Source organism: Haliotis rufescens, unplaced genomic scaffold (assembly GCF_023055435.1).
Source record: "Haliotis rufescens isolate VD_foot unplaced genomic scaffold, xgHalRufe1.0.p SCAF_9, whole genome shotgun sequence".
NCBI lineage: Eukaryota > Metazoa > Mollusca > Gastropoda > Lepetellida > Haliotidae > Haliotis > Haliotis rufescens.
Window position 1 is genome coordinate 12,525,211 of NW_025964383.1, and position 26,080 is coordinate 12,551,290.

Genomic DNA, 26,080 nt, shown 5'->3' on the forward strand with positions numbered 1-26,080 from the left:
AATCAGTATCGGAGGACTTGTCATGAATTGATGTTTCAACAAGCGAGGCCTGTTAAGTTATGTTTTGCCCACGATCGATACGACAGATCACATACGTCCGCTTTGCCTAAAAGGCAGATATAACTAAATTTAACAGCATGGCGTTATGCCATAGGGATACAGATTGCTGCGCCTTTTTTAAATTTGATGAACAATATTAGAGATATTTCTTTCAGAGTAAAAGCAGCCTTCCAGGCGTTCAGCTTGGGTGTGTGTGTGTGTGTGTGTGTGTGTGTGCGTGTGTGTGCGCGTGTGCGTGTGCGTTCGTGTGTGTGTGGTGTGTGTTGGAGGTGGGGGTGGGGAGGTATGTTGGTAGTCATGTGCACGTCGATAGTGAATTTGGATGAGGTGTTTGGATGATGAGAGAGAGAGTATGTGTGTGTGTGTGTGTGTGTGTGTGTGTGTGTGTGTGTGTGTGTGTGTGTGTGTGTTGGGGGTGGGGGGAGAGGTAGTTTGGTAGTCATGTGCACGTCGATAGTGAATTTGGATTATGAGAGAGTCTCTGTGTGTGTGTGTGTTCGTGTGTGTGTGTGTGTGTTCGTGTGTGTGTGTGTGTGTGTGTGTGTGTGTGTGTGTGTGTGTGTGTGTGTGTGTGTGTGTGTGTGTGTGTGTGTGTGTGTGTGTGTGTGTGTGTGTGTGTGTGTGAGGGTTAGCCGCGATTATACATTTCCATAACAGTAATGAGGCAATTACTAGTTTATTTTAACGTCAAGAAATTTGTCAGATCTTAGAGAGCGTGGGGGTAGCTTCGTGGGTAACCTTCTTAATGAAGTATCGGGTTCGACTCCCCTAAACGCTATCGTGCATGAAGCCATTCATGGGTACGCTTGTATATATTAAAAACATCAAAAAAAACCATTTACCCATTTACTCGCTACATCAGTAACAAGGGCACAAACACGCACCGACACCGACTCCAGGCGAATTAGAACGCCCATCGTCGATACAATAACAAACAGGATGAACGCGCATCCTACACCGGTATCGTAGAAAGCCGAATAAAAATCAATAAACAAATGGATGGTGTTCCTGGGGGACAACGTGATTGCCAAGCTGATTGAGAAAAAAAACATAGACTGTGTACATTGCGCGCGGCTTCAAAGCTGGGGCTTGTTCGGCACAGAGAAGGTCAAGGTCACTGAATGGTCTGTGCAGACTGATTTGTTTTTCACGGAGCTGTCATCAAGATCAATTATTCTTAACACAATACAAAAATCAATTATTACGACGTTAAAGTCAAATGGCGTAGATTCATTTAAATGAAGAACAATAAAAAAAAAAACACGCCATGCATTGTTAATTCGTATATTGTATGTGTTCTGTGAATATAAGATAACAGTCATCCCGGGGCTGGGTAATTAACATAAAGAGTAATCAATTAACAATGAGCCCCGGGGGTGTTCCTGGTTTGATTTGTTGGTTGGTTGTTGTTAAACGCCGCACTCAGCAATATTCCAGCTGTATGACGGCGGTCTGTAAATAATCGAGTCTGGACCAGACAATCAAGTGATTGACATCATGAACATCGATCCACGCAATAGGGATACAACGGAATGCATGGACCAAGTTAGCGAGTCTGACCACCCGATCCCGTTAGTCGCCTCTCACGACACACATAGTCGCCTTTTACGGCAAGCATGGGTTGCGGTAGACCTGTTCTATTCCGGATCTTCACGGGTCTTCTAGCTATAGGAACACGTTGGCATCAAAACTATTTATAATAAAAACAATGTTTATACAAGTATATTCGCGCTTCAACCTAAGTTTCCATCTTCCAACTTCTCACTCTAATCGACTCCTTTCATGGTCTGGTCTGGAATCTGGACCTGTGATATCTCGATCATCGCAAACCGACCCTGTCAGCGAGCCTGACCACCCGGTCCCAGTAGCTGCCTCATAGTCGACTTTTTCGGCAATCAAGGGTTGCTGAAGACCTATTCTACCCCTGATCTTCACGGGTCCGTTGCCGAAGTGATCCTGTTAGACGCTTCTTACGACAAGCATTGTATGTCCTCCTTGGCCACCATGCATCAGGGATGAATAGGAGTCGTGATACCATGATCTGAATCTGACTTGACTGATTGTGTGTTTCTGTGTCATCGTACACCGACGGAGTGGATAGTTTCTCATGAGTTCCGTCGTTGGTTTGTGTGACCCTGACTCGAAAGTTTACATGGCGCCATTATACAGATGAACAAGAACTGCCTGCGTCGTAATTAAACATTCACTCACTCGCTTAAATCCCAGATTCCCCAAGAATGTGGCCATTGGTCTGTCAGCACCTATATTGCTCGTGTAACTTCAGTCTCTGAGTTCCGGGAAGATCCGGGTTAGAATGGCTCTTCAACAACCCAAGCTTGTCGTTAGAGGCGACTAACGGGATTTGGGGGGTCAGTCTCAACTTGGTTGATGCATGTCATCGTATGCAGATCGATGCTCATGATACAAATCACTGGATTGTCTCGCCCGGGCTCGATTATTTACTTGACCTCGTCATATAGCTGTGATATTGCTGAGTGCGCGTTAAACAACAAACTGTTTCTTGTTCCAGACTAGATTGTATCGAGGCAGTCGTGATATAGCTAGACTAATGCATATTGCGGACAACCATCACACAGTCCTGTGTGATGCCGCTTCATGCGTGTGTCCCCTGTGTTGTGTGTGCCTTTGATGTTGGGGCTACATGGTATAATTGAGCGGAGACTAATGACCAAAAGAGCTGGCACGACACAGAGCGAACTCTGCCGTACAGTTGGCCAGTGTAATACCCAAGACTGACCCAGTTCGCTAGTCAATCTACATCCACTGCACGATATTATGGCAAGCCGTTTTCACATTTATTACGGAATTACAGATATCTTCAAATGTTTTAAAGATATCTTGAAATGAATTGAAGATATCTTGAATGGAATTGAACATATCTTAAATGCAGATATTTGTGGATATCTGCAATAAAATTTAAGATATCTTCAATTGTTTTAAAGATATCTTGAAATGAATTGAAGATATCTTGAATGGAATTGAAGATATCTTGAAAAGAATTGCTGATATCTTAAATTCGATTTATGATATCAAAATATGATTTAAAGATATCAAAATGTCATGTTTTGTTATGATGTCATTAATTCAATTCCTGATATCTTGAAACTAAATACAGATATCAGTAATTAATTATTGATATCTTCAATTGTTGCCATTATTAAAGATGTTACATTAATAATGTTACTTAAATTAGATAACTGATATCAATAATTGATATAAAGATATCATCAAAAGTATTAATGGTATCTTTAATTGGATGTTTGATATCAGTAACGGTCAGAATTAATGATATCTTGAATTGAATTCAAGATATCTCTAATTGAATCAAAGATATATCTAATTGAATTAAAGATATCTGTAAAGCATTTGTGGATATGTATAACTTATTTCAAGATATCTTAAATTGAATTTAAGATATCTTGAATTTATTTCTAATATGTTTATGTACAGTAGGATGGTAATTGTTTAATGATATCTTAAATACATTTAGAGATATCACAAACTAATTTGTTGATATCACCATAACATTTTAAGATATCAGTAATAGTATTATGGATATCAGAAATGAATTTAAGATATCTTTAATTATTTTTTGATATCTTAAAAACATGATTGATATCTTTAAATAAAATACCGATATCTTTAAAACAATTGAAGATATCTGTAATTCTGTAATAAATGTGAAAACGGCTTGCCATACGATATTACAGAACTTCCCATTATGTGGGCCGGAGGATACAGGGCTTATACTCCGCTCATACAGCCAGTGGTTCGTGTGTTCAGTCGGTGACTCTCTAACGTATTGCCATATCGTTGTAATGTATTTCTTCCTTCCCCGACCCATCCAGTTTCACCCCATCTCGTATATACATCCCGTCCACTCCCCCCGCCCCCTCCTTCTCCTCCCCAGGACTTGTGTTTGTCGTAAGTGTCAAAGTGCTTATGTCACTGACCTTGCAGCATGTTTTACTGGGGGCAATTAGACGACTGAAGCCTTTGTGTCAAGTTAGAAGTAGTTCGTGGCTGATGTGGTGGTAGCGATGCGGTACAGTCGCTGAGATTTTTTATATGCTTTAACCCACATTTTTAATAAACGGAGGGTTTTTAATAAACGGAGGGGGTTGGGGGGGGGGGGGGGGGGGCTATAGCAATCTACATGTTCGTTGGTCAGTCTGGCCTCCGTCCGGTTTTGGTGCCCGGAGCAGAACTCGTAAACCATTGAATATTTCTTGTTGAAACTTGCTATAAAGATTAGTCCAGCGGTGAACTGGTGCCTGTTTGATTTGGGATTGTTATGCATTTTTTTTGTTCTGGTCATGACGACTTTAATATACCGAAAACGAAGGTGACTTGGTCGTTTCCGGAGAGAACTCCTAAGCTCTTGAATAATTCAAGGTGAACTTGCTGAACAGATCAGTCTAGTAGTGAACTGCATGGTGCCTTTTGATAATCTGGGATCTTTTATTTTGTTTTCATGACAAGTTGGACTTTTTTTAGTTCTTCACGGAACTGCAGGTATACAAAGCTAATGAACCTAAAGTTGGGTAGAAGTAACCAAACTCCTCCTGATGACACTTGTTTTGACGCTTTCCACACTTGAACATTTACTGCAAGCATTTCTCCCTGGCATAATCTCATGTAACTTGATGAGTCTCGCGGAGTGTGACGGAGTCTCGTTTAGTAACACTCTCGCATATTGTCACTATTGTCAGGCAAAGAATCATATCACAACATAATAACGGCAAACAGAATACTGTTTCCTCCCTGACAATGAATTTTGAATTTTGTCATGACGATCCAACGTCCTACGCCTACATGACCACTTTGTTGTGCCTCATATCGTCATGACGATTAAATATTCTGCACCTACATGACCACTACATTGTGCGTCATATCGCCATGACGATCCGCGAAAAGTTCTACACCTACATGACCACTATGTTGTGCGTCATATTGTCATAACGATCCAACGTTTTACACCTACATGACCACTATGTTGTGCGTCATATCGTCATGACGATCCAACGTTCTACACCTACATGACCACTATGTTGTGCGTCATATCGCCATGACGATCCAACGTTCTAAACCTACATGACCACTATGCTGTGCGTCATATCGCCATGACGATCCAACGTTCTACACCTACATGATCACTATGTTGTGCGTCATATTGTCATAACGATCCAACGTTTTACACCTACATGACCACTATGTTGTGCGTCATATCGTCATGACGATCCAACGTTCTACACCTACATGACCACTATGTTGTGCGTCATATCGCCATGACGATCCAACGTTCTAAACCTACATGACCACTATGCTGTGCGTCATATCGCCATGACGATCCAACGTTCTACACCAGTATGACCACTACATTGTGCGTCATATCGCCATGACGATCAAACGATCTACACCTACATGACCACTACACTGTGCGTCATATCGCCATTACGATCCAACGTTCTACACCTACATGACCACTTTGTTGTGCGTCATATCGCCATGACGATCCAACGTTCTACACCAGTATGACCACTACATTGTGCGTCATATCGCCATGACGATCAAACGATCTACACCTACATGACCACTACATTGTGCGTCATAACGCCATGACGAGCCAACGTTCTACACCTACATGACCACTATGTCGTGCGTCTTATCGCCATGACGATCAAACGTTCTACACCTACATGACCACTATGTCGTGCGTCATATCGCCATGACGAGCCAACGTTCTACACCTACACGACCACTATGTTGTGCGTCATATCGTGACGATCCAACGTTCTAAATCTACATGTGTAGTGCGTCATATCGTCATGGCGATCTCACCTTGTTCTTCAACAATGTCCGTCAAAATACGTGCGACTGTAGAAGTACTCATCAATTAGTAGCACTGCAATCAGTCACCATGGAAACAGTACCTACATACAGTGTTGCAGGCTACAACAATGCATGTGATGCCTTATATAAGACAGTGATGATCAATACCCAGTAATCCCCACATGGCCGGTCTGCGTGGAGGCTGTGGGGAAATTACACCTTCACACGAAGTCCGGCCACCAGAGGGCGTTACCAGCAACACTTTAGTGCACATGTCCTTTTGTTCAGTTTGTAAACACACGGCTATGGGTGCAGTGTTGTTATTAGACTCGGGTTGCCTAAACTGACTGCGTTTGGGCGGCAGAGCGGAGATCGAGGTACGTCATTACTGTATTTCAAGATATTGGTGCTTCTCACCTTACAAACCGAAATGATGTTAATGACGATGTTAAAGAACTGAAATTTACAAAAACAGCTCTGGAACGTATATTTTCTTCACGAAATTGTGATACTGATAAACGGCTATTACATTAGGCGTGTAACTACCTGCCCAGACTCACGTCATAACAAATGACGCAACTCCTTCCAATTCGGAATGTTGTTGAAATAATGGTAGCATGAGGATTATCAGCATACACTGCCGGGCAAAAGAAAGTATACACCCATGTTTGAAAAATGATAATTCGATGGTTATTTTTATACGGTGTCAAGTTGTGTTTTAAACCTAAGTTTGCAGTGTTACGGCGACTATTTTGAGCCTAGTAATGGTTAGAAAACGTTTGTAATTGTTTGTACATCTCCAAGTTTAAAGTGTATACTTTCTCTTGCCCGGCAGTTTATTCAGTGAACCCCTTTAATTTCACTTTGTCGTCGTGTAGACGTTCCCAGCAATACTGTCCTGGGCCCCGTTCTTCAAAGCGATTTTAGCGCTAAGGTGATCGTAAGTCCCATACTTAAACATAGGGTTACGATCATCGTAGCGCTAAGATCGCTTTGAGGAACAGGGCCCTGCCCGAGAGTTGACTGTGCAGTGCAGAGTTACGTCCCTTGAGCACACCACAATCCTACGATTATGATTTAGAATCCCGGGTCTCTCCGATTATGTTTCTAGGGTTGTCAGAACCATACCCGTGCTCGTAGGATTCATCAAAGTGGTAAACGTCTGAGACGTCAGTCTGTCAATAATCAAGGCTGGACCAGACAATCCAGTGATTAACGTCATAAGCAATGATCTACGCAATTTGGATACGATGACACCCATCAACCATGTCAGCGAGCTGTAGTCGCCGTTAAGTTGCTGAAGGCCCGGATCTTCACGGGAAGCTTCTGATGATTCGAGATTGTCTACCGTCCCTGAACAGTTTTGTATCCTGGGTCGTTACCCGTCATGCACCTGACAGTTGTGTGTTTCTGTAAGAGCTGCACCTATGGCGCCAGTGGTCTAACTGATTGACTATCGATCTTATTGCGACAGCAGTCGCACTGACTGTCTATCGATTTAACCGATGTGATTAGCGCTCTCAAGGACACGTGGTTTTAAAGCGACACGTTGATATACATCCTCGCATTTGTTATTCAAGTAACGGTATAAGTCTCGGGTAGACTGGTTGGTTGGTTGGTTGGTTTGTTGTTTAACGCCGCACTCAGCAAAATTCCAGCTATATGACGGCGGTCTGTAAGTAATCGAGTCTGGACCAGACAATCCAGTGATTGACATCATAAGCATCGATCCACGCAATTGGGATCGATGACATACATCAACCAAGTCAGCGAGCCTGACCACCCGATCCCGTTAGTCGCCTCTCACGACACACATAGTCGCCTTTTACCCCCCCCCCCCCCCCCCCCCAAAAAAAAAAATACTGTTCAAAGCGGCGTTGTACTTGTTGTTACCCTGTCTGGCGCTCGACATTAAGGGGCCTAGCACTATACATCGGCATCAGTCCGGTCTTGTACAAGCAGCCACACACACACACACACGTGCATGCACGTCGCTATATAAGTGCAATAATCTTGGACGCGACGTTTAACCCCATTTCACCTCACCTCACTTCACCTCACCTCATCATACAATAGACGCGTATATACAGTTGTGCAAACCACGACAATGAGATGAGAAGCACGAGTGGAGGTTATAGAGTGTGTGCATTACAGCAACTCTCGCCTCAAAACGAAAACCAACGAGTCAAGAGATACTGACAGATGTATCCTTCCGTTTTATCGATTAGTATCGCCTTGGAATCTGCAAGGTGTATTTTTGTGCTACCCGTTCAAAGGCTGGGTTATTCTGGTGGGAGATCTTTTAATGGACTTTGAATAACACTGATAATGTACGGGGAACAATGGAAGTAACTTTCGTAAGAAGGACATCACAGGGAATGGTAATGCATGCTTGTTGATGGATGGCTGGCAAGTGCGTTGCGAAGATTCTCAAAGCAATAATGGCCATATCGCTCGTAGTTGACTCTTCAGGGATGGCTGGGTGCAATAAGATCTCAAATAGCGATGCTAAAATAGAAGCTTTGTCCTGATCTTCTCTCAACTGCATTGGCTTCTGAGTCTGTTACAGACATCACATCTAATCAGTCACTGCCACACACAAGGTGGGAGGTTGTGAAGAGTCGTTATGTCATTTATGATGACGATATTATGTTATTTATGATGATGATCTTTATCTATGGTGTTAATCGTCTATGTATATGGTCAATGGCCTGTGGGGAAGACTTTTGGTTCGATTCCCGACAGAGACGAAGCCCGTTTGGTTTGTCCCCGCCATGATATTGCTGGAATATTGTGACGTAGAGCCACACTGCCCCCACCCCCTACACACACACGCACACACGCACACACACACACGCACACACACACAGACACACACACACAAACACACACAAACACACACACACACACACACACACACACACACACACACACACACACACACACACACACACACACACACACACACACACACACACACGCCACCCCCATCCATATGGTCCATATGGAGTGTTTAGAGCTATGACTCGGAGAATCGAATATTCGGGTTCCAATCCCGTAAATGTGTACCCATTCTTGGTGTCTCCTTTTGTGACGTTTGAATAGTACAACGCTAATGCAGATCTGCGTCAAATTAACCTTTACAAGAAATGCTACATGCTTGTACATCCCACTGCACAGAAATGTAACACACTGATGTCTATGTTTGTATTTATACTGTGCCATTAAGAAACAATAGTGCAAATGTGTAATTCAAAGAACAAGCTGTATGGGCCGATGGCCTACATCCATGCCGGATGGGGGCGGTCGGGTAGCCTAGTGGTTAAAGCGTTCGCTCGTCAAGCCGAAGACCCGGGTTCGATTCCCGACATGGGTACAATGTGTGAAGCCCATTTCTGGTGTCCCCCGCCTTGATATTGCTGGAATATTGCTAAAAGCGGCGTAAAACCATACTCAGTCAGTCAGTCAGTCTGATGTCCCCCTGTCGTGATATTGCTGGAATATTGCTAAAACCGGCGTAAAACCATACTCAATCAACCATGCTGGATGATGATGAGGAGAAAGAGGATGAGGAGGAGGAGGAGAAGCGGGAGGATGATGAGGATGAGGATGAGGATGATGATGATGATGATTAAAGAGCGCTCGCTCCTTCACTCACTCACACACTCGGTCACTACGCTTGTCAAGTCTGTGAAGTCTTCTTGCCTCTTTATAATCTCAGCTGCACTGTAACAATCACAACCGACCAACACTTTAAAGAAGCTGTCAGTTTAATTCCTATCAACTCAAACTCTAAGCTCCCATTTGTTACAAAAACAAGAAATGCGTCCCTTTGAATAACATATTGTACCTCCACACAAAGCCTTCCCACTTGTGAAGTGAAGAAATGACAAATTACTCTGTTTTCGTCTGTTCAAAATGTTCAACGTGGGGGTTGGGAGAAATATAACTATGAAAATAGTAGCTAAAGCTCTTGTGTTCCACTTCCTACAGCAGATGATATTTAAATTCTCGAATATCAAACGTCACATTGAAATAGTTACCTGTCAGAGATGCATTAACGGAGTTGTGAAGTCGGCATCAGCTACAGCAAACTACGACGTGGCCGACAACACGGACGAGGTTATTGATCCTGGGTATAAAACTTAACTGCTTAAAAAACCACATTTGCCCTTCGTGTGTTGAGTGATACTGAGACTCCAAGTGAGACAGGTTTGATAAGGACTTTCCCTGACACCATGTTGTCGTTTCTTCATACATAACTTATAATGTAGTTATGTTTCAACACATGGAAGTACTGTTATTTGCGTGGTGGGGTGCAGTAAAAGTATTGACGCACGTGGAACTCGTCCAAGTCATTGTTACAACTCGTTTTACCTTCGTTAACCTGCACACCGGAAGTAGTGTGACAGAAGCGACCTTCACCTTTAAAGCTGGACATTTTACGAGGCGCAGTTTACGGCTCGGTATTAATTGATTCGCGCACAACCGATCTCGCTTTCCTTATGCTGTCTTCTTTCGCTTGTTTTGTATTCTATTACTAGTTTTATGCCCTTTCACGATCTCCTTTAGGATTCTGGTTGTTGCGGCAAAATAAGAGCGGTATTATACAATTGGAATCGTTCACCCTGCAGACGCTCTATCCTGTTGTTAATTCAAGCGGCAGTGTGACTGGACTATTTTGTTGTTACCATACACCTAAGTGGCCACCAGGGGGCGTATGGCATTGACAAAATGCTGAGCCGGAAGCTGCGACCCCTGCCAAGACCTATGACACTAACTGCGCATACATCATCCATAAATGCCGCTAGTTTGGTAATCATTCAATGAACGTATTTTTGTTTGGATAAATTTGACATAATTTGAATACCACGTGTTATTTGTATCTATCACTGGTAAATACGCAAATATATCCGCTTATTAAGAGGGGACTGTCATTGGTTTAGAACGCGAGTCCTGGTTGGTCGATATGTTATATAACGTGTACATCCACGCTTCGTCGCTACAGTTGTAAGAACATGTATAGCAGTTGCATGATACAAAGGCGTTTAAGTGTCAGCTTTTTTGGATTTGAAACCCCGCAATAGTGAGTGAGTGAGTTAGGTTTAACGCCGCTTTTAACAGTATTTCAGTTATATCACGGCGTGTCAGCTAAATGTGGGAGGAAAGGCCGGAGTGATGCAGGTCTCAGACGTTTACCACTTCGGTGAAACCTACGAGCACGGGTACAGTGCTGACAAACCTAGAAACATAATTAGGGCATGACTTTAGGGCATGAATTATGTGATTTGACTCATTAATTAGGAGAATCATTAACATTAACTGTTTCATTGATAAACATCATAACATATACTGCTGCTACTGATGATGATGGTGATAATATCAACAACAACAATAATGATGATGAAGATGAAGATGATGATGATGATGATGATGATGATGATGATGATGTTAATAAAACCTGAAACTCTTTATTAGCGGCAATGACAAAACGAAGGTTTCTTCCAGACGTGACTATTATCGGGGCATCTTGCCACTGTCGATAATAACGTGACTCACGTCGCAGTCAAGTCACGTGCTTACATGGGAGCATCAGTTTTATCATCGCTTACAATTAAAATTTTGTTGGGCCAGTGAAATATCCACGAAAAGGGCCATCTGCTTCCTGTACGTTGTTCCGTGGCAAGGTCAAGGTGAAGGACGACTTTACAGATCGTTGCAATACGTATGTAGCAAAACTCTTATAAGAACATACCTATTAAGACCTCTGGCATCCATTCAACCCTTATCTTACCTCTATGTTTGTCCACGCAAGATTATCTAGCTCAGTTAGGAAATAATGAGTCATCCTGATGCAAACAGAGACATAATCATCATTACGCTTAATGCCATATCAGATTGCTTGCTAGACTGTGCACTTCCTCACACCTGTAGGTCGAATACATGAATGAAATACGTTCTCGTCATAGGCTCTGGCCGCGCTGTCAAAGAAAATGTTGTTTTGGACAAATGTGTTTAATAGTTTCTTGTCACAAAACTTGCTACATAACTTGATTCAGACGTTTGACGCGGTGATACATACCACGTGGTCGTGTAACACGTTAACTTTGCCATTCATACAATCAAAAAGTCACTGCGCATGCCAGGATGTGCCACCCAATGTAAAAAACCGGAAGAGGATATTTTGGAACGGAAGTTACGTCAATATAGAGGGAGTAGATGCACTCCTTATGTTGGAGTGGGACACGCTGCACGGTTACAATGGCGTTGTGGAACGGCAGTCATGAATGCTGATATTTGTACGACAGTTTCGTTTAGAAGTGATGGGTCAGTAACCTGCAGCACAACACAGTTTCCCAGATGGAGAGTGGCACAGGTTCTTTTGGACAGGGCATGATATCAGTTTGTTATTAACAATGTAGAGAATAAGAAAAGTAGTGAATTCATTGAACATGACCTTTTCCTAGGTAAAAATAGAAATCACGTTGGGGTATCACTTATGACACTCTTTGAAAGCTATGTTGATACAGAGGTTGTTCTGTTGTCCAGCCGTATACACATCTATTGAGATTTCTTTATCTGTTCTTTAACGCCGCATGCAACACTATTCCCGCTACTCCGTGATTATCCGGGTCAGAATTGGTCTTCAGCTGCTGGAACCTATGCTTGTCGTAAGAGACACCTAACGGGATCGGTTGGTCAGGGTCGCTGACTTGGTTGATACATGTCATCGTATCCCAATTGCGTGGGTCGATGCTCATGATGTCAATCACTGGATTGTCTGGGCCAGACTCGATTATTAACAGACCGCCATCATGTAGCTGGAATATTGAGTGTGGCGTTAAAGAACAAACAAAGAAACATGTCATCGTATCCCAGTTCCGTAGATTGAAGGCAGCCTGTAAATAATGGCATCTGATCCAGACAATCCAGTGATTGATACGATGAACGATCCACACTGTCGGGGTATGAAGACACGCAATATACCAAGTCACCCAGTCGACTCTTTGCTAGGGTCCTATTCTAACACGGAGCTGAATGGTTGGTTGGTTAGTTGGTTTGTTGTTTAACGCCGCACTCAGCAATATTCCAGCTATATGACAGCGGTCTGTAAATAATCGAGTCTGGACCAGACAATCCAGTGATTGAGATCATGAGCATCGATCCGCTAAACTGGGATCTATGACATGCATCAACCAAGTCAGCGAGCCTGACCACCCGATCCCGTTAGTCGCCTCTTACGACAAGCACAGCCACCTCTTATGGCAAGCATGGGTTGCTGAAGACCTATTCTAACCAAGATCTTCACGGGAAACGGAGTTGAATGGAGATATTATATCACACATGTCCTGTAGTGCACTTGTGTATGAGGCATCTGTGCTCTACATTTCTCGTTCTGCGCCACTACACCAAGAAGCCAGTTTCTCACACAGAATGCTACTACATCACACATGACAAGAAAACACTGGGCAGGAACCATCAGCTGCAGGGTTGACTTGGCAGTACGTTCGTTCATGACGTACACGTGCTAATTAATCCCACGTGCAGAAGCTGCTGGGTGGTCACGGGTGTTCATATGGAAGTGTGGTAAGGGACTGTAGAGAGTCGATGGAGTATGTAATCCGATTGTAATGGGATAGTTTGTTTCCAGTTCGTAATTTGACATCGTTGGCTGAGCTAGTGGCCTCAATTAAACATAACACGTGGGTAACTGGAGCCAGGAAGTGACTGGTATGGCTGACAGGTGTATTTGCGGGTAGAGCTATGAGTTTTATATGACTAGGTTAGATATGTCTTCTGTAAAACTGACGTCTTTGTGGCCCAGTCGTCTAAGGCGCCGCGATTCGCTGTGCAGAGTTGCGTCCCTTGCGTACGCCAGAAACCTATGATTGTGGGTTCGAATCCCGGTTCGCCCCAATTATGTTTCTAGGTTTGTCAGCACCATACCCGTGCTCGTGGGTTTCACTGAAGTGGTAAACGTATGAGACCTGCATCACTTCGGGCTTTCCCCCAACATTAAGCTGACACGTCGTGATATAACTGGAATACTGTTAAAAGCGGCGTTAAACCCAACTCACTCACTCCAGCCAACCCCCTTGGCATGCAACACCTGCCTCTGTCAGTATGTGCGGGTGTAGCGTAAGAATCATACAGAAGTAACTCGTCACGCGGTCTCTCATTCAGACCCTGAAACAAACATATCCGATACAACCCATGAAAATCTATAATATTTGTAAAGTCTAGATTACCGTAGTTTCTGGCATGAAAGCCTCTTCGCTCATTTAATTATATTTTATAACTATAATTTTCATTTAATAATATTTTATGACTATAATTTAACAGCTGTTTTTTTTCTGTAAAATATGCTCATTTCTGAGTTTACCCGTCCCCATGTCGAGCCGGTCTGTGGGCCTGAATCCCCGGCGTTCTGTCTCCCGGTAGTCGGAGCATGTGCTCTCATATCCGTTACCAGGCATAATGACTTCCTGGTGACTCGACCCCCGCGAAAAACATGCCCAAAGTGTTGATATGCTGGCCTCCGACTGGACTTCATTTCCGGGGAAGGTGGAATGGCTCTGCGCATGTGTGACACGAGACGGAGATTACTTCAACCGTTATTTACCCAACTGAGAGCGAGAGGGCAGTTGTATATTACCACAGCATACCGGAAGTCAGGTCTGGCGCGAGTAGGAAACGTCAGCACGTGCTTCATGCACGAGACGTGGACACAGCCATATATTGAAAACAATTGTTCCCTACAGGTGCTGTGTCAGGAAGATGGCTGGCCTACAGGTCCACAGAGTTGGTTGTTGCCCGATTCAACGAGTGCCTGTGTGGTTTTACTCAAACTGATAAAGACAAGATATAACTATCTAAATCCCGTATATTACACTGTTGTGTATCCATACTACACATCCGCTCCGGGATAACGCCATCTGGTGGATCAACTCTATACATTTTGATTTAAAACACATTCTCCATAATACTCTGGATGTGAAATATCATACACTTACACGACGGGTGGGATGACATATTTGTTTTTCTATAAATTATCTTTTGGAGATGGAGATCTGGATTTTTTTCGGATGAAGACTTAATTCTTTGAAGCTGAAATTTGCGGTGGATTTCAAACATATTCACATCGCGAGCTGTACGCCGCACAAGATCGGTTGTTTTTCTGTTCCTTTCTAGTCGTTGTAGCCATCTCGACTCGCGTGTTAATTCGGCATTTGATCGATGCCTGCAAAGGAGAAATGTGTTGTGTTTAAGTTTGTTTGTTTGCGTTTGTTAAACGTTACAGTCTGCAGTATCCAAGATAAATTAGTGCGGCATTTAAATATTCCAGTCAGGATCAGATAAATTATTGGGTGGTCTTTGGACAACGTCAGGTTACTATTTCTAGCGTCAGTGAGTTTATCTACACATAAGTCCTAACTTGTAGCTGTAACACATTTGTCGTGTGCAGACAGGCAGTTCCTCTGTGACAGAATGTCACGTGTCACTTTAGGTCTTCCAACCTTGGGTATCACTCGATGATTACTTTAAGAACCAACGGACCCGTACTTTCTTTTGTTGTTAAAATATCGTATGCTTTGAAAAGTGTTATATTCATATTCATATGTATTATTATTTAAGTGAAGATCCGGGTTAGTATTGGTCTTCAGGAACCGGTGCTTGCCGTGAGAGGTGACTAGATGCTTTTATGAGGCAACTAACGGGATCGGGTGGTCATACTCTCTGACTTGGTTGATGCATCTCATCGTATCCCAACTGCGTAGATCGATGCTCATTATATCAATCACTGGACAGACTGGTCCAGATTCGAGTATTTACAGAACGCCGTCTTAAAGCTGGAACATTGCTGAGTGCGGAGTTAAACAACAAACAAACATAAGCACAATGGTTTTGCAGTGTACTATACCTCCTATCATTATAGGGGCGGTCGGGTAGCCTAGTGGTTAAAGCGTTCGCTCGTCACGCCGAAGACCCGGGTTCGATTCCCGACATGGGTACAATGTGTGAAGCCCATTTCTGGTGTCCCCCGACGTGATATTGCTGGAATATTGCTACAAGCGGCGTAAAACCATACACACTCACTCCTATCATTATAAATGCCCTGGATCCTGGTTCGTTGAGGAAGTGACGTCATTATCTCCATCTCGTCATACATTCCCACTGAATGTAATATCTCACATGAATGGGGGGCACGGGTGGCCCAGTCGTCTAAGGCGCCGCGATTCGCTGTGCAGAGTTCCGTCCCTTGGGCACGCCAGAAACCTATGATTGTGGGTTCGAATCCCGGTTCGCCCCGATTATGTTTTTAGGTTTGTCAGCACCATACCCGTGCTCGTGGGTTTCACCGAAGTGGTAAACGTCTTAGACCTGCATAACTTCGGGCTTTCATCTCACTTTAAGCTGACACGCCGCGATATAACTGGAATAATGTTAAAAGCGGCGTTAAACCCAACTCACTCACTCACTCTCACATGAGTGTGAAACCGTGGCAAGGCTATCTCAGTGCGAACCGAGACTTCAGCAACGCAATGGAGTGAGTGAGTGGGGTTTTACTCCGCTTTTAGTCCAGCAATATTACGGCGAATTCTACCCATCCGGCCTGCAACTCTATGAAAGCGACTCAACATAAGTGAATGAAGATGTAATACACTAGAATGAATATAAACTCGGATGTCACAACACGGACTGTGAGAACGCCCGACCCAGGTAATACATGCTCCGCTGGGAGACATCCGCCGCCCCGGCCCCACGACCTTAGCCCCAAGACGATTGTAATCACACATTAAAATATATTATTTACGACAGTCGTAACACTAAGATAGCCATTAACAGAGAGCCCATGTGTTCTAACACGAGACCCTTAATACATTCAATGCGTTGGGGGAATAGATAATATTTCTTTAGTATACGGGGGAGGTGGGGGGAGGGAGGTCGGGGGAGGGAGGGGGAGGGGTGCACGGGTGGCCCAGTCGTCTAAGGCGCCGCGATTCGCTGTGCAGAGTTGCGTCACTTGGACACGCCAGAAACCTATGAGTGTGGGTTCGAATCCCGGTTCGCCCCAATTATGTTTCTAGGTTTGTCAGCACCATACCCGCGCTCGTGGGTTTCACCGACGTGATAAACCTCTGAGACCTGCATCACTTCGGGCTTTCCTCCCACACTAAGCTGACACACCGTGATATAACTGGAATGCTGTTAAAAGCCAACTCACTCACTCACTCACTATTTAGTATACGTAGTTAACATAAACTATTTGGACTTGATTTGAAACTATGGTAACTGAGTCAAGAAACAAAACGGCACCCCCCTTCCTTCTCCCCCTCCTTCGATCCGCCTCCGACGTTTTAAATATAACCTTATGCTACAAATGAGTTCTTTGCGTGTTCAGAAGGCAGAAAATAAAAACGATTTATAACTTGGCAGATTTTAATCGCAGTACTGACATTTAAAGTCGTTTTTAAATGAATAGGGTTTTTTATATTTAAACAAGAACTTGTCAGATAACATTGATGGTATTCATAACTTGTTGTCATTTATGCAGGCACCTAAGGTGATTCACGCGAATGATAAAGTAAATGTCAACGGGGCACTTAAATACTTAAACACGTACTTGTAAGATCGTAGTCGATGGCAGGACTTGTTGTTCATGCTATCAATCACTGGATTGTCTTGTCGAGAATTGATAATGCCTTGGTTTTCGTGATGCACTGCCTCATGACATCAAATCTTCGCAAAATCTGCTAGAAGAAAACGAAAACTATATTTTTCAACAACTCATTTCTTAACTGATTTCCGTATTTTTTAACTGATCTTCGTATTTCTTACCTGATCTCCGTATTTCTTAACTGATCTCCGTATTTCTTAACTATCTCCGTTGTCCTTCCTATTATAAATTACATTAAATTATCAAAGTGGTGTGTGTGTGTGTGTGCTGCGCTATGACTGCGGCGTCAAACAACACTCACTCACTTCAATTCATGATTCGCGTAGATTATGCTCATTGATCTGGCACACCTACCCCGGGTGTCGCGTACCGACTATAGAGGGAGAGCGTTTAGCCAATAAACCCTTCACCTCACGTACAGATGTACAGTTATTCTACGAAAAACCATCCACCACACCCACATTATGCGACACCTAGAGAACATATGCTGAACAAAAAAGTTTGGTGCATATGTTTATGAAATTGTGAGCTCAATCTTCACAACAAAAATATCCTCCAAATCAGTCATCCCTGACTTTTTTAGTTCAGTGTTTATATAATTTGAATTGTCTGACGTTTATTGTCGAGTGTCAATCATGTGTGGCCTTCACTTTCGCCTTTCACAGGTCATGGTGTTTTTGCCTGGGTGTAAAGAAAGTTCACCCCAGGTTATGCTTTGATGAACCATTGGTCATTGTCCTACAGCGAAAACTCATTGACTGGACTTCCATGACAGCTGGTGTCATCACTGTTGCAGAGGTTGCATCTAGAATGTGTGGCCTCAGTTTGTTGGGACTGTTTTCTGTTAATATGTGATTCAATTTCTTTATTTCCGTACTGATGGAGGCCACAGGCTTATAGTACATTTATGAGTTGAACATTCAGAGTAGTAGAGTCTATACCATGATATTTTTTCTGTGTCTCATTGCATGATAATAGTACATAGATACATTTTGTAAATGTAAGTACTTAGAGTTGTTTAACAGAGATGTGAATTTAAAGAAATTGGGATTGACATGGTAATATTCAGGTATATACTTAACCCTTAATGTTGCATAAAATGGGCATATAAGAAGGAAGTGGTATTCATCTTCAATGTCATTTAGGGCGCACAGTGACAAATGCGTTCTTCTCTTTTAAAAAGAATATGAAGAATGGATTTGAAGATTCTAACTTTTAACTTCCCGTTCGTTTCTTGATAGTATGTCTAATCCCACAACCATACCATTTTCCCTTCCGCTCAGCCCCTTGTGTTATGCAAAAGCCTTAAATGAAGTAAGTCTAGATTTTCATCAGGTTCAGGTTTTGAATCTCCCATTCCAATTGGGCTCCTTTTCAATGTTAATGGACCTATTTGTTTCCATCAAAATTATGTATTTTCAGAGACTAAGCGTTATTCTAATTCTTTTGAGTGAGTGATATGACGACCACAGTGCCCATTTTGATGCAGTAGTTGATGCAGTGGTTGATGCAGAAGTTGATGCAGTAGTTGATGCAGTAGTTGATGCAGTAGCTGATGCAGTAGTTGATGTAGTAGTCGATGCAGTAGTCGATGCAGTAGTTAATGCAGTAGTCGATGCAGTAGTTGATGCAGTAGTCGATGCAGTAGTCGATGCAGTAGTCGTTGCAGTAGTTGATGCAGTAGTTGATGCAGTAGTTGATGCAGTAGTTGATGCAGTAGTCGATGCAGTAGTTGATGCAGCAGTCGATGCAGCAGTCGATGCAGTAGTTGATGCAGTAGTCGATGCAGTATTCGATGCAGTAGTCGATTCAGTAGTTGATGGAGTAGTCGATGCAGTAGTTGATGCAGTAGTCGATGCAGTAGTCGATGCAGTTGTTGATGCAGTAGTTGATGCAGTAGTCGATGCAGTAGTTGATGCAGTAGTTGACGCAGTAGTTGATGCAGTAGTTGATGCAGTAGTTGATGAAGTAGTTGATGCAGTAGTTGATGCAGTAGTCGATGCAGTAGTTGATGCAGTATTCGATGCAGTAGTTAATGCAGTAGTTGATGCAGTAGTCGATGCAGTAGTTGATGCCGTAGTCGATGCAGTAGTTGATGCAGTAGTTGATGCAGTAGTTGATGCAGGCGCATGCCGTAACGGACATCACCGGGGTTGTATAATACAACTGATGTGATTAAAGGTTGAAAATAATTTATATCTCAAGCCGTTTCAAAATCTAGAACCAGTTATAATGTGTGTATGGATCAACTTCTAAAATGCAACAGTTCTGATTCTTCATTTTCAACCCTTTTATTAAGTTTAAAAAGATGGAAAAACACCAATACAGACTGTTTCCGAGCATACTAAAAGTCGATCAGATGCTACAATTCTCACGGAAGCCCATTAGGACTGTAAACGGTATCTTTTTATCTTGCAAATTCATGGTGCAATCTTGAAACTTCGAGATGCTATTTTTATATTCAAGCTTCTATCTCGAAACAGTGTTATATCAAAGCCGAAAGTGAAGCCTTTTGGAGTTAATTTTTTAAAGTCAGTTTATCTGAATACACAATATCTTGAATTTTCAACTCAATAACTTGAATTTGCAAGATAACAACTCGAATTTTCAACATAGTTTCTTCAATTTCAAGATATTTTATTGAATGTTCAACTACATGTACGTGTCTTGAAATTTCAAGACAATCAAAACATTAGATGGCGCATTCCGTGCCTTTCCAATTGATCTAAATAGGAGCACATTTCCCAAGAATAAACACACGAGACTTGAACGGATACCGGTCAATTTTTTAGGAATCAAATCGGTATGTTTTAGTTCGTGTTTTATTTATTTTTATTATGATGATCGCACAGCAACCTGCTCACTTAGCCTCACGATGTCTAGAAATTACCTTTAAATGTCAATGAGCTTAATCATGTCATGTTGATTCTAGCTGATATGACAGTTTAAGTATTTGCTTAATCAGTTTGACAATCTTTGACATTCTTTGTGCCAATCAGTTTGCCAGCGTGACGTCGGGGTTGTTCCGGAACTGGGAAAGTGGGTATGTTGTGTGTAGTGTTTGGGGTGGGGTGGGCGGGTGATTGGTTGGATGTTGAACAGTGATCAGTGCCACTGACTGTCCGATCGATGACCTTACAATGCAAGTGATCTTTGTTGAACACAACATTACAGCGGCATTGTGATTGCATTGCATTAATGGTCGATAACATAGAGTTCTTTTGAAATGATTTGAATAGCCATAACAGGACACCATTTAACATGACTGTCAGACTGAATACATCCAACAAGCCGGATGTCATATTTCTGTGCGTGGCCAGATGACAATGGAACTATTTGCTGGTACTGGTTGACCTCTCACCTCCGGATGGACTCCGGTTAGTCTCAACACTTGACCAGTGCCATGGTGGTCTATCACTTCATGAGGTATTAGGGACTGATTTTATATTCCTCGTCCAGGCTCATTACCGTTCTTTTTGTATGACTATATAGAAATGCATTATATTAATCACTTGTAAATGGGGAGGAAGTCTTGTAGCGGTATGATAGAATGCATAAGAGGTGAGGTGAGGTGAGGTGAGGTGCGGTGAGGTGAGGTGAGGTGAGGTGAGGTTAAATTGGGTTTAACGTCGCGACCCAAATTAATGCATTTATATAACGTGTATGCACGTGTGTGTGTGTGTGTGTGTGTGTGTGTGTGTGTGTGTGTGTGTGTGTGTGTGTGTGTGTGTGTGGTGCAGCTGCTTGAACAAGTCCGGACTGATGTCGATTGTATAGTGCGAACCCACTGAGATGCCATGCCACAGTGTAACATGAATACCCCACTCAGACACAGTATACTGACTCCGAGCCGACCAGTCCTTATTTTAGCCCCTTAATGCCAAGCGCCAGGCAGGGTAGCAACAAGTACCATCTTTCAACGTCTTTTGGTATCACGCGACGAGGGATCGAACCCGGACCCTCCCCTCCCGGGCAGACACTCAACCACTAGACTACGGAGGTGGTCTGTATGAACTACACACTGATTAAACATGTAGTACACATGCAGTAGAGCGTGACGTCAGTTGTGTGTGACGTCATTATTCATGGCGCCAGTCGCGTGACGTCATTATTCACAGCGTCATTCACATGGCGTTATTAGTGATGTTTTCATAAGGCGTTTCATGTAAAGATATTAATGTGAATCCGCGGTAGCATCAGTGATTTCCACTGAACCCATATTTTGTATACACCCGCGATGCATTTACGACGTATCGTGATAACATTAATGGAGGCTCCTACAATTGTACTGCCGTTTAACCTGAATTTTGATGGCGTTAGTCTATGCGTGATATAGGAAATCACACACGCATCACCACTGAAATGCATACCTGCGAAGGGCACAACTCTTTCTCGACGAAAATGTCCTGCAGACACTTCTGAGGAGAATCTTTTCTCGGTATTCTCTTTTTGTGGTAAAGTGACACCACAAAGACAGGTTAGCTTCAATACTGAGCGCACTGCCGCGAGGGAAGAAATCTCACATTGACTGATTTATTGAGTGATCGGGTCGATGAGCACATTATCGATCTCTAGTTTGTCTGATCCCAGGTTGTGGGGTTGTCGAGATAATGCTGATAATGTCATAAAACGCCTATCACTCACTCACTCACTCTAGGGATATAGGCTGCACGCTATATGCTCTTCCACACCGCCGATCTCGCCCTGAGGAACTATATCGGCTAATTTCCCTGTACTTGACTGCTAAATACAGCTTTATTGTCCCGCTCTAGTATGTTATAACTAGTTTTATTTTACCTAATTAAACAGAGGCAGCTTCTCAGTGTCACACAGGGCACTCATTGCAAGCCTAGACACGGACAGACAGACATTGAGGCGTATCTAGCCAACAGTAACAGGTTATATATTCACAGAGTATTTTATATAGACCTGATACAAATGTTGGAGAAGTGCCACCACGACCAATAACGACACCGTCACATCCATCCTGCCATCACCTACCCCTACCCCATCATTATCCTCCTCCTCCTCCTCCTCCTCATCATCATCAACATCATCATCATCATCGACTATGCTTGTCGTAAGAGGCGACTAACGTAATCGGGTGGTCTGGTTCGCTGACAACCATTCCTATCACAACCACCCTCCACTCCACTCCTCTTCCTCCTCCTCCTTCTCCTCCTGCTCCTCCTCCTCCTCCTCCTCATCATCATCATCATCCTCATCCTGCTTCTCCTCCTCATCCTCCTAATCCTCATCCTCCTAATCCTCCTCCTCCTCATCATCATCCTCCTCATCCTCATCCTCATCGTCATCATCATCATCATCCTCCTCATCCTGCTTCTCATCCTCCTCCTCCTCATCATCATCATCCTCCTCATCCTGCTTCTCCTCCTCATCCTCATCCTCCTCATCCTCATCCTCATCATCTACAAAAACCATCCCCATCACCACCAATCATTATCATCATTCACCAGTCCACAATCAAACTGTGTGCATCATCCCCACCATAACTCCAATCCAGCACACATGCACATTGCTTGACGTTTTATTTCGTTCCACTATGTTGATAGTAAGCATCCACAAATAGTAAAGGTCATGTCCTTGGTCGTCCCCCTCTGTAAATATGTACACTGATATAGGACATGTCCAGGACAGTTCCCAGGACATGCCCTACTCCCCCCGCCTAGCTAAAGAAATAAGCAACCTAAGTTTCAAAAATACACCCAAACTAGCAATTCTTAATTCTGGTATCTCTGATCAGCTCAGGGTCGGTCTTCCTGCCCGACTGGACCAAAACATGCAGCCTCCCCCAATCTGTCAACTTTGATGGACAATATACGTCAATCGCCAATTATAGGTGTATATTTATCATAAATATTTAGGTACACCGATGGGTTGTTGCTGGAATCGATCCCCAATTCGTGTGTATACAGTCGGACACTGAGACTGGCAGCTGTCCAGGAACATCTACCTTCCATTAGGAAGAGCAGCTGAGAGTCTCCTCCACTACAGATAATCTATTGGCTCAGTAATAATTCATCGTGTACAAAATAGCAGTCTTAGAGATCGATCTGCTCTTGTTGGAGCATTAAGTATCAACACACTGCAGCGGAAGATGCGGCACAACACTGAGATAACTGCTCTTATATATGAAGTAAAGACAATCTGACGTCAATGACTTCGATAGATATGGTCTACGTGCGTCTAGAAGTCATGTATTCCACTTCTTTAAAACCGATTGGCGGCAGCGGCAAATGAGTAATGTATATCAAAGACGCGCTTATTTATCATCGATACTATTACTCAGTCATTGCATGATTCTGTATATTTAGAGTCCAGACTGAAAGAGGCGATATAAGAATGTAGCGTTCGGTATGTGCATGAATTGGGTCATGGTATTGTTTGTGTATAAGTATACAGCACATTATGGTGTCATTATGTTCTTGGTATATGAGTTTCTCGTACAGTAAACATATATTGTGCCATGATGTGATTGAGTATATCACACAGTTAACATACATTGTGCTATGATGTGATTGAGTACATCATACAGTTAACATACATTGTGCCATGATGTGATTAAGTACATCGTTCAGTTAACATACATTGTGCCATGATGTGATTGAGTACATCATACAGTTAACATACATTGTGCCATGATGTGATTAAGTACATCGTTCAGTTAACATACATTGTGCCATGATGTGATTGAGTACATCGTACAGTAAACATACATTGTGCCATGATGTGATTGAGTACATCACACAGTTAACATACATTGTTCCATGATGTGATTAAGTACATCGTTCAGTTAACATACAATTGTGCCATGATGTGATTAAGTACATCGTACAGTAAACATACATCGTGCCATGATGTGATTGAGTATATCGTACAGTGTAAGTTTATTTGTCATGGTGTGTCTGAGCATATCGTTCAGTGTACATAAATTTAATCATGATTTAATCACTGTTCGATGGTGAGATCCGCGCGATAACCGATGACGCGCTGGTAGATGAATCAATACATCAAGCAGCTATGTAACACACGCACGCACGCACGCACGCACGCACGCACGCACCCTCACACGCACACGCACACACACACACACACACTCACACACATATTCAGTAACCTTTTTCCGCTGGTTAGTAATAAATATTCATTTTCCTTTCCAGAGTTACCTCATAAAATATGGATACCTCGTGCCCCAAGATCCCAAGACGGGAGCGTTACGAACAGAGGCCTCGTTCAAGGACGCCATTCGTCAGTTCCAGAGGATGGCTGGCCTAAATGTTACAGGTAGGTCTTAAATTGCTTGTTTCGGTATTGTTCCTGAACAGTGGGACATATCTTTGTTCTCGTTTCTGCTAAATCGGGGCGGTGGGGTAGCCCAGTGGTCAAAGCGCCAGCTCGTCACGCCAAAGACCCGGTTCGATTCACGACATGGGTACAATGTCTGAATCTCGTTTTCCGGTGTTCCCCTGCTGGAACATTGCTAAAAGCGGCGTAAAACCATACTCACTCCTGTGTCCAAGACACAGGACAGTCTCAGTGCACCTACCTGTATGTTTGTGATGATTGTGATCATCTGCTAAACTTTATCGATTGTAATATAACTATCGTTATCTCCGTACAAAAACCATCCACACACGACTCTGAGTGCGTGGGTGCGCCAGGATGTGGGTTGGGCCCTTGTTTATGTATCCCAGGCAGGGGACGGGGAAATCGAGACCACGCTTTGTTGACGAGTGGACTTGTTGTCTACACGGCTCCCCCTCCGTCCTCCGGACCTGACATCTGCATCAGTATTGATATAGTAGCATTGGAAATGTTCGATATGACGACCTCTGTCTTCTGGAGGAGACGTGAACAGTTGTCAAAGCATAGATATTGTCTCTGGTTGCAACACGTTCCTTCTTGACGATAACAGCGACCAGTTCTATTCAGTGTACAAGACTAGGATGCTTCGGTCGCCACACATATTTCTGTTCTTAGAATTCGTGGTCACAGAAATCATGATAGAAAAGAAGTTTATATGGGATGCGCTCTGGTTAATATGGCAGGAACTGGTGGATTATCTCTGATGTTTTACTTACGTCTCAGAATGGGTAGTGGTTACTGCATATTTCAGTCCTGAACGTTATCTGCTGTTGTACACGGGTGTCCTTAACGTTATCTGCTGTTGTACACGGGTGTCCTTAACGTTATCTACTGTTGTACACAAGTGTCCTTAACGTTATCTGCTGTTGTACACAAGTGTCCTGAACGTTATCTGCCGTTGTACACGGGTGTCCTGAACGTTATCTGCTATTGTATATGGGTGTCCTTAACGTTATCTGCTATTGTATATGGGTGTCCTTAACATTATCTGCTATTGTATATGGGTGTCCTTAACATTATCTGCTATTGTATATGGGTGTCCTTAACGTTATCTGCTATTGTATATGGGTGTCCTTAACGTTATCTGCTATTGTGTATGGG

The 26,080-nt window shown here is 43.1% G+C and overlaps 1 protein-coding gene across 1 annotated transcript in view; it reads left to right on the forward strand.

Moving 5' to 3' along the window:
* LOC124112473 (matrix metalloproteinase-16-like) overlaps window positions 1-26,080 on the forward strand; it is a 92,223-nt gene that overhangs the window by 16,368 nt on the left and 49,775 nt on the right. Inside the window, exon 2 of the mRNA XM_048390876.1 lies at window positions 24,775-24,898. Coding sequence (XP_048246833.1) covers window positions 24,775-24,898 — 124 coding nt within the window. The remainder of the gene's footprint in view (window positions 1-24,774; window positions 24,899-26,080) is intronic.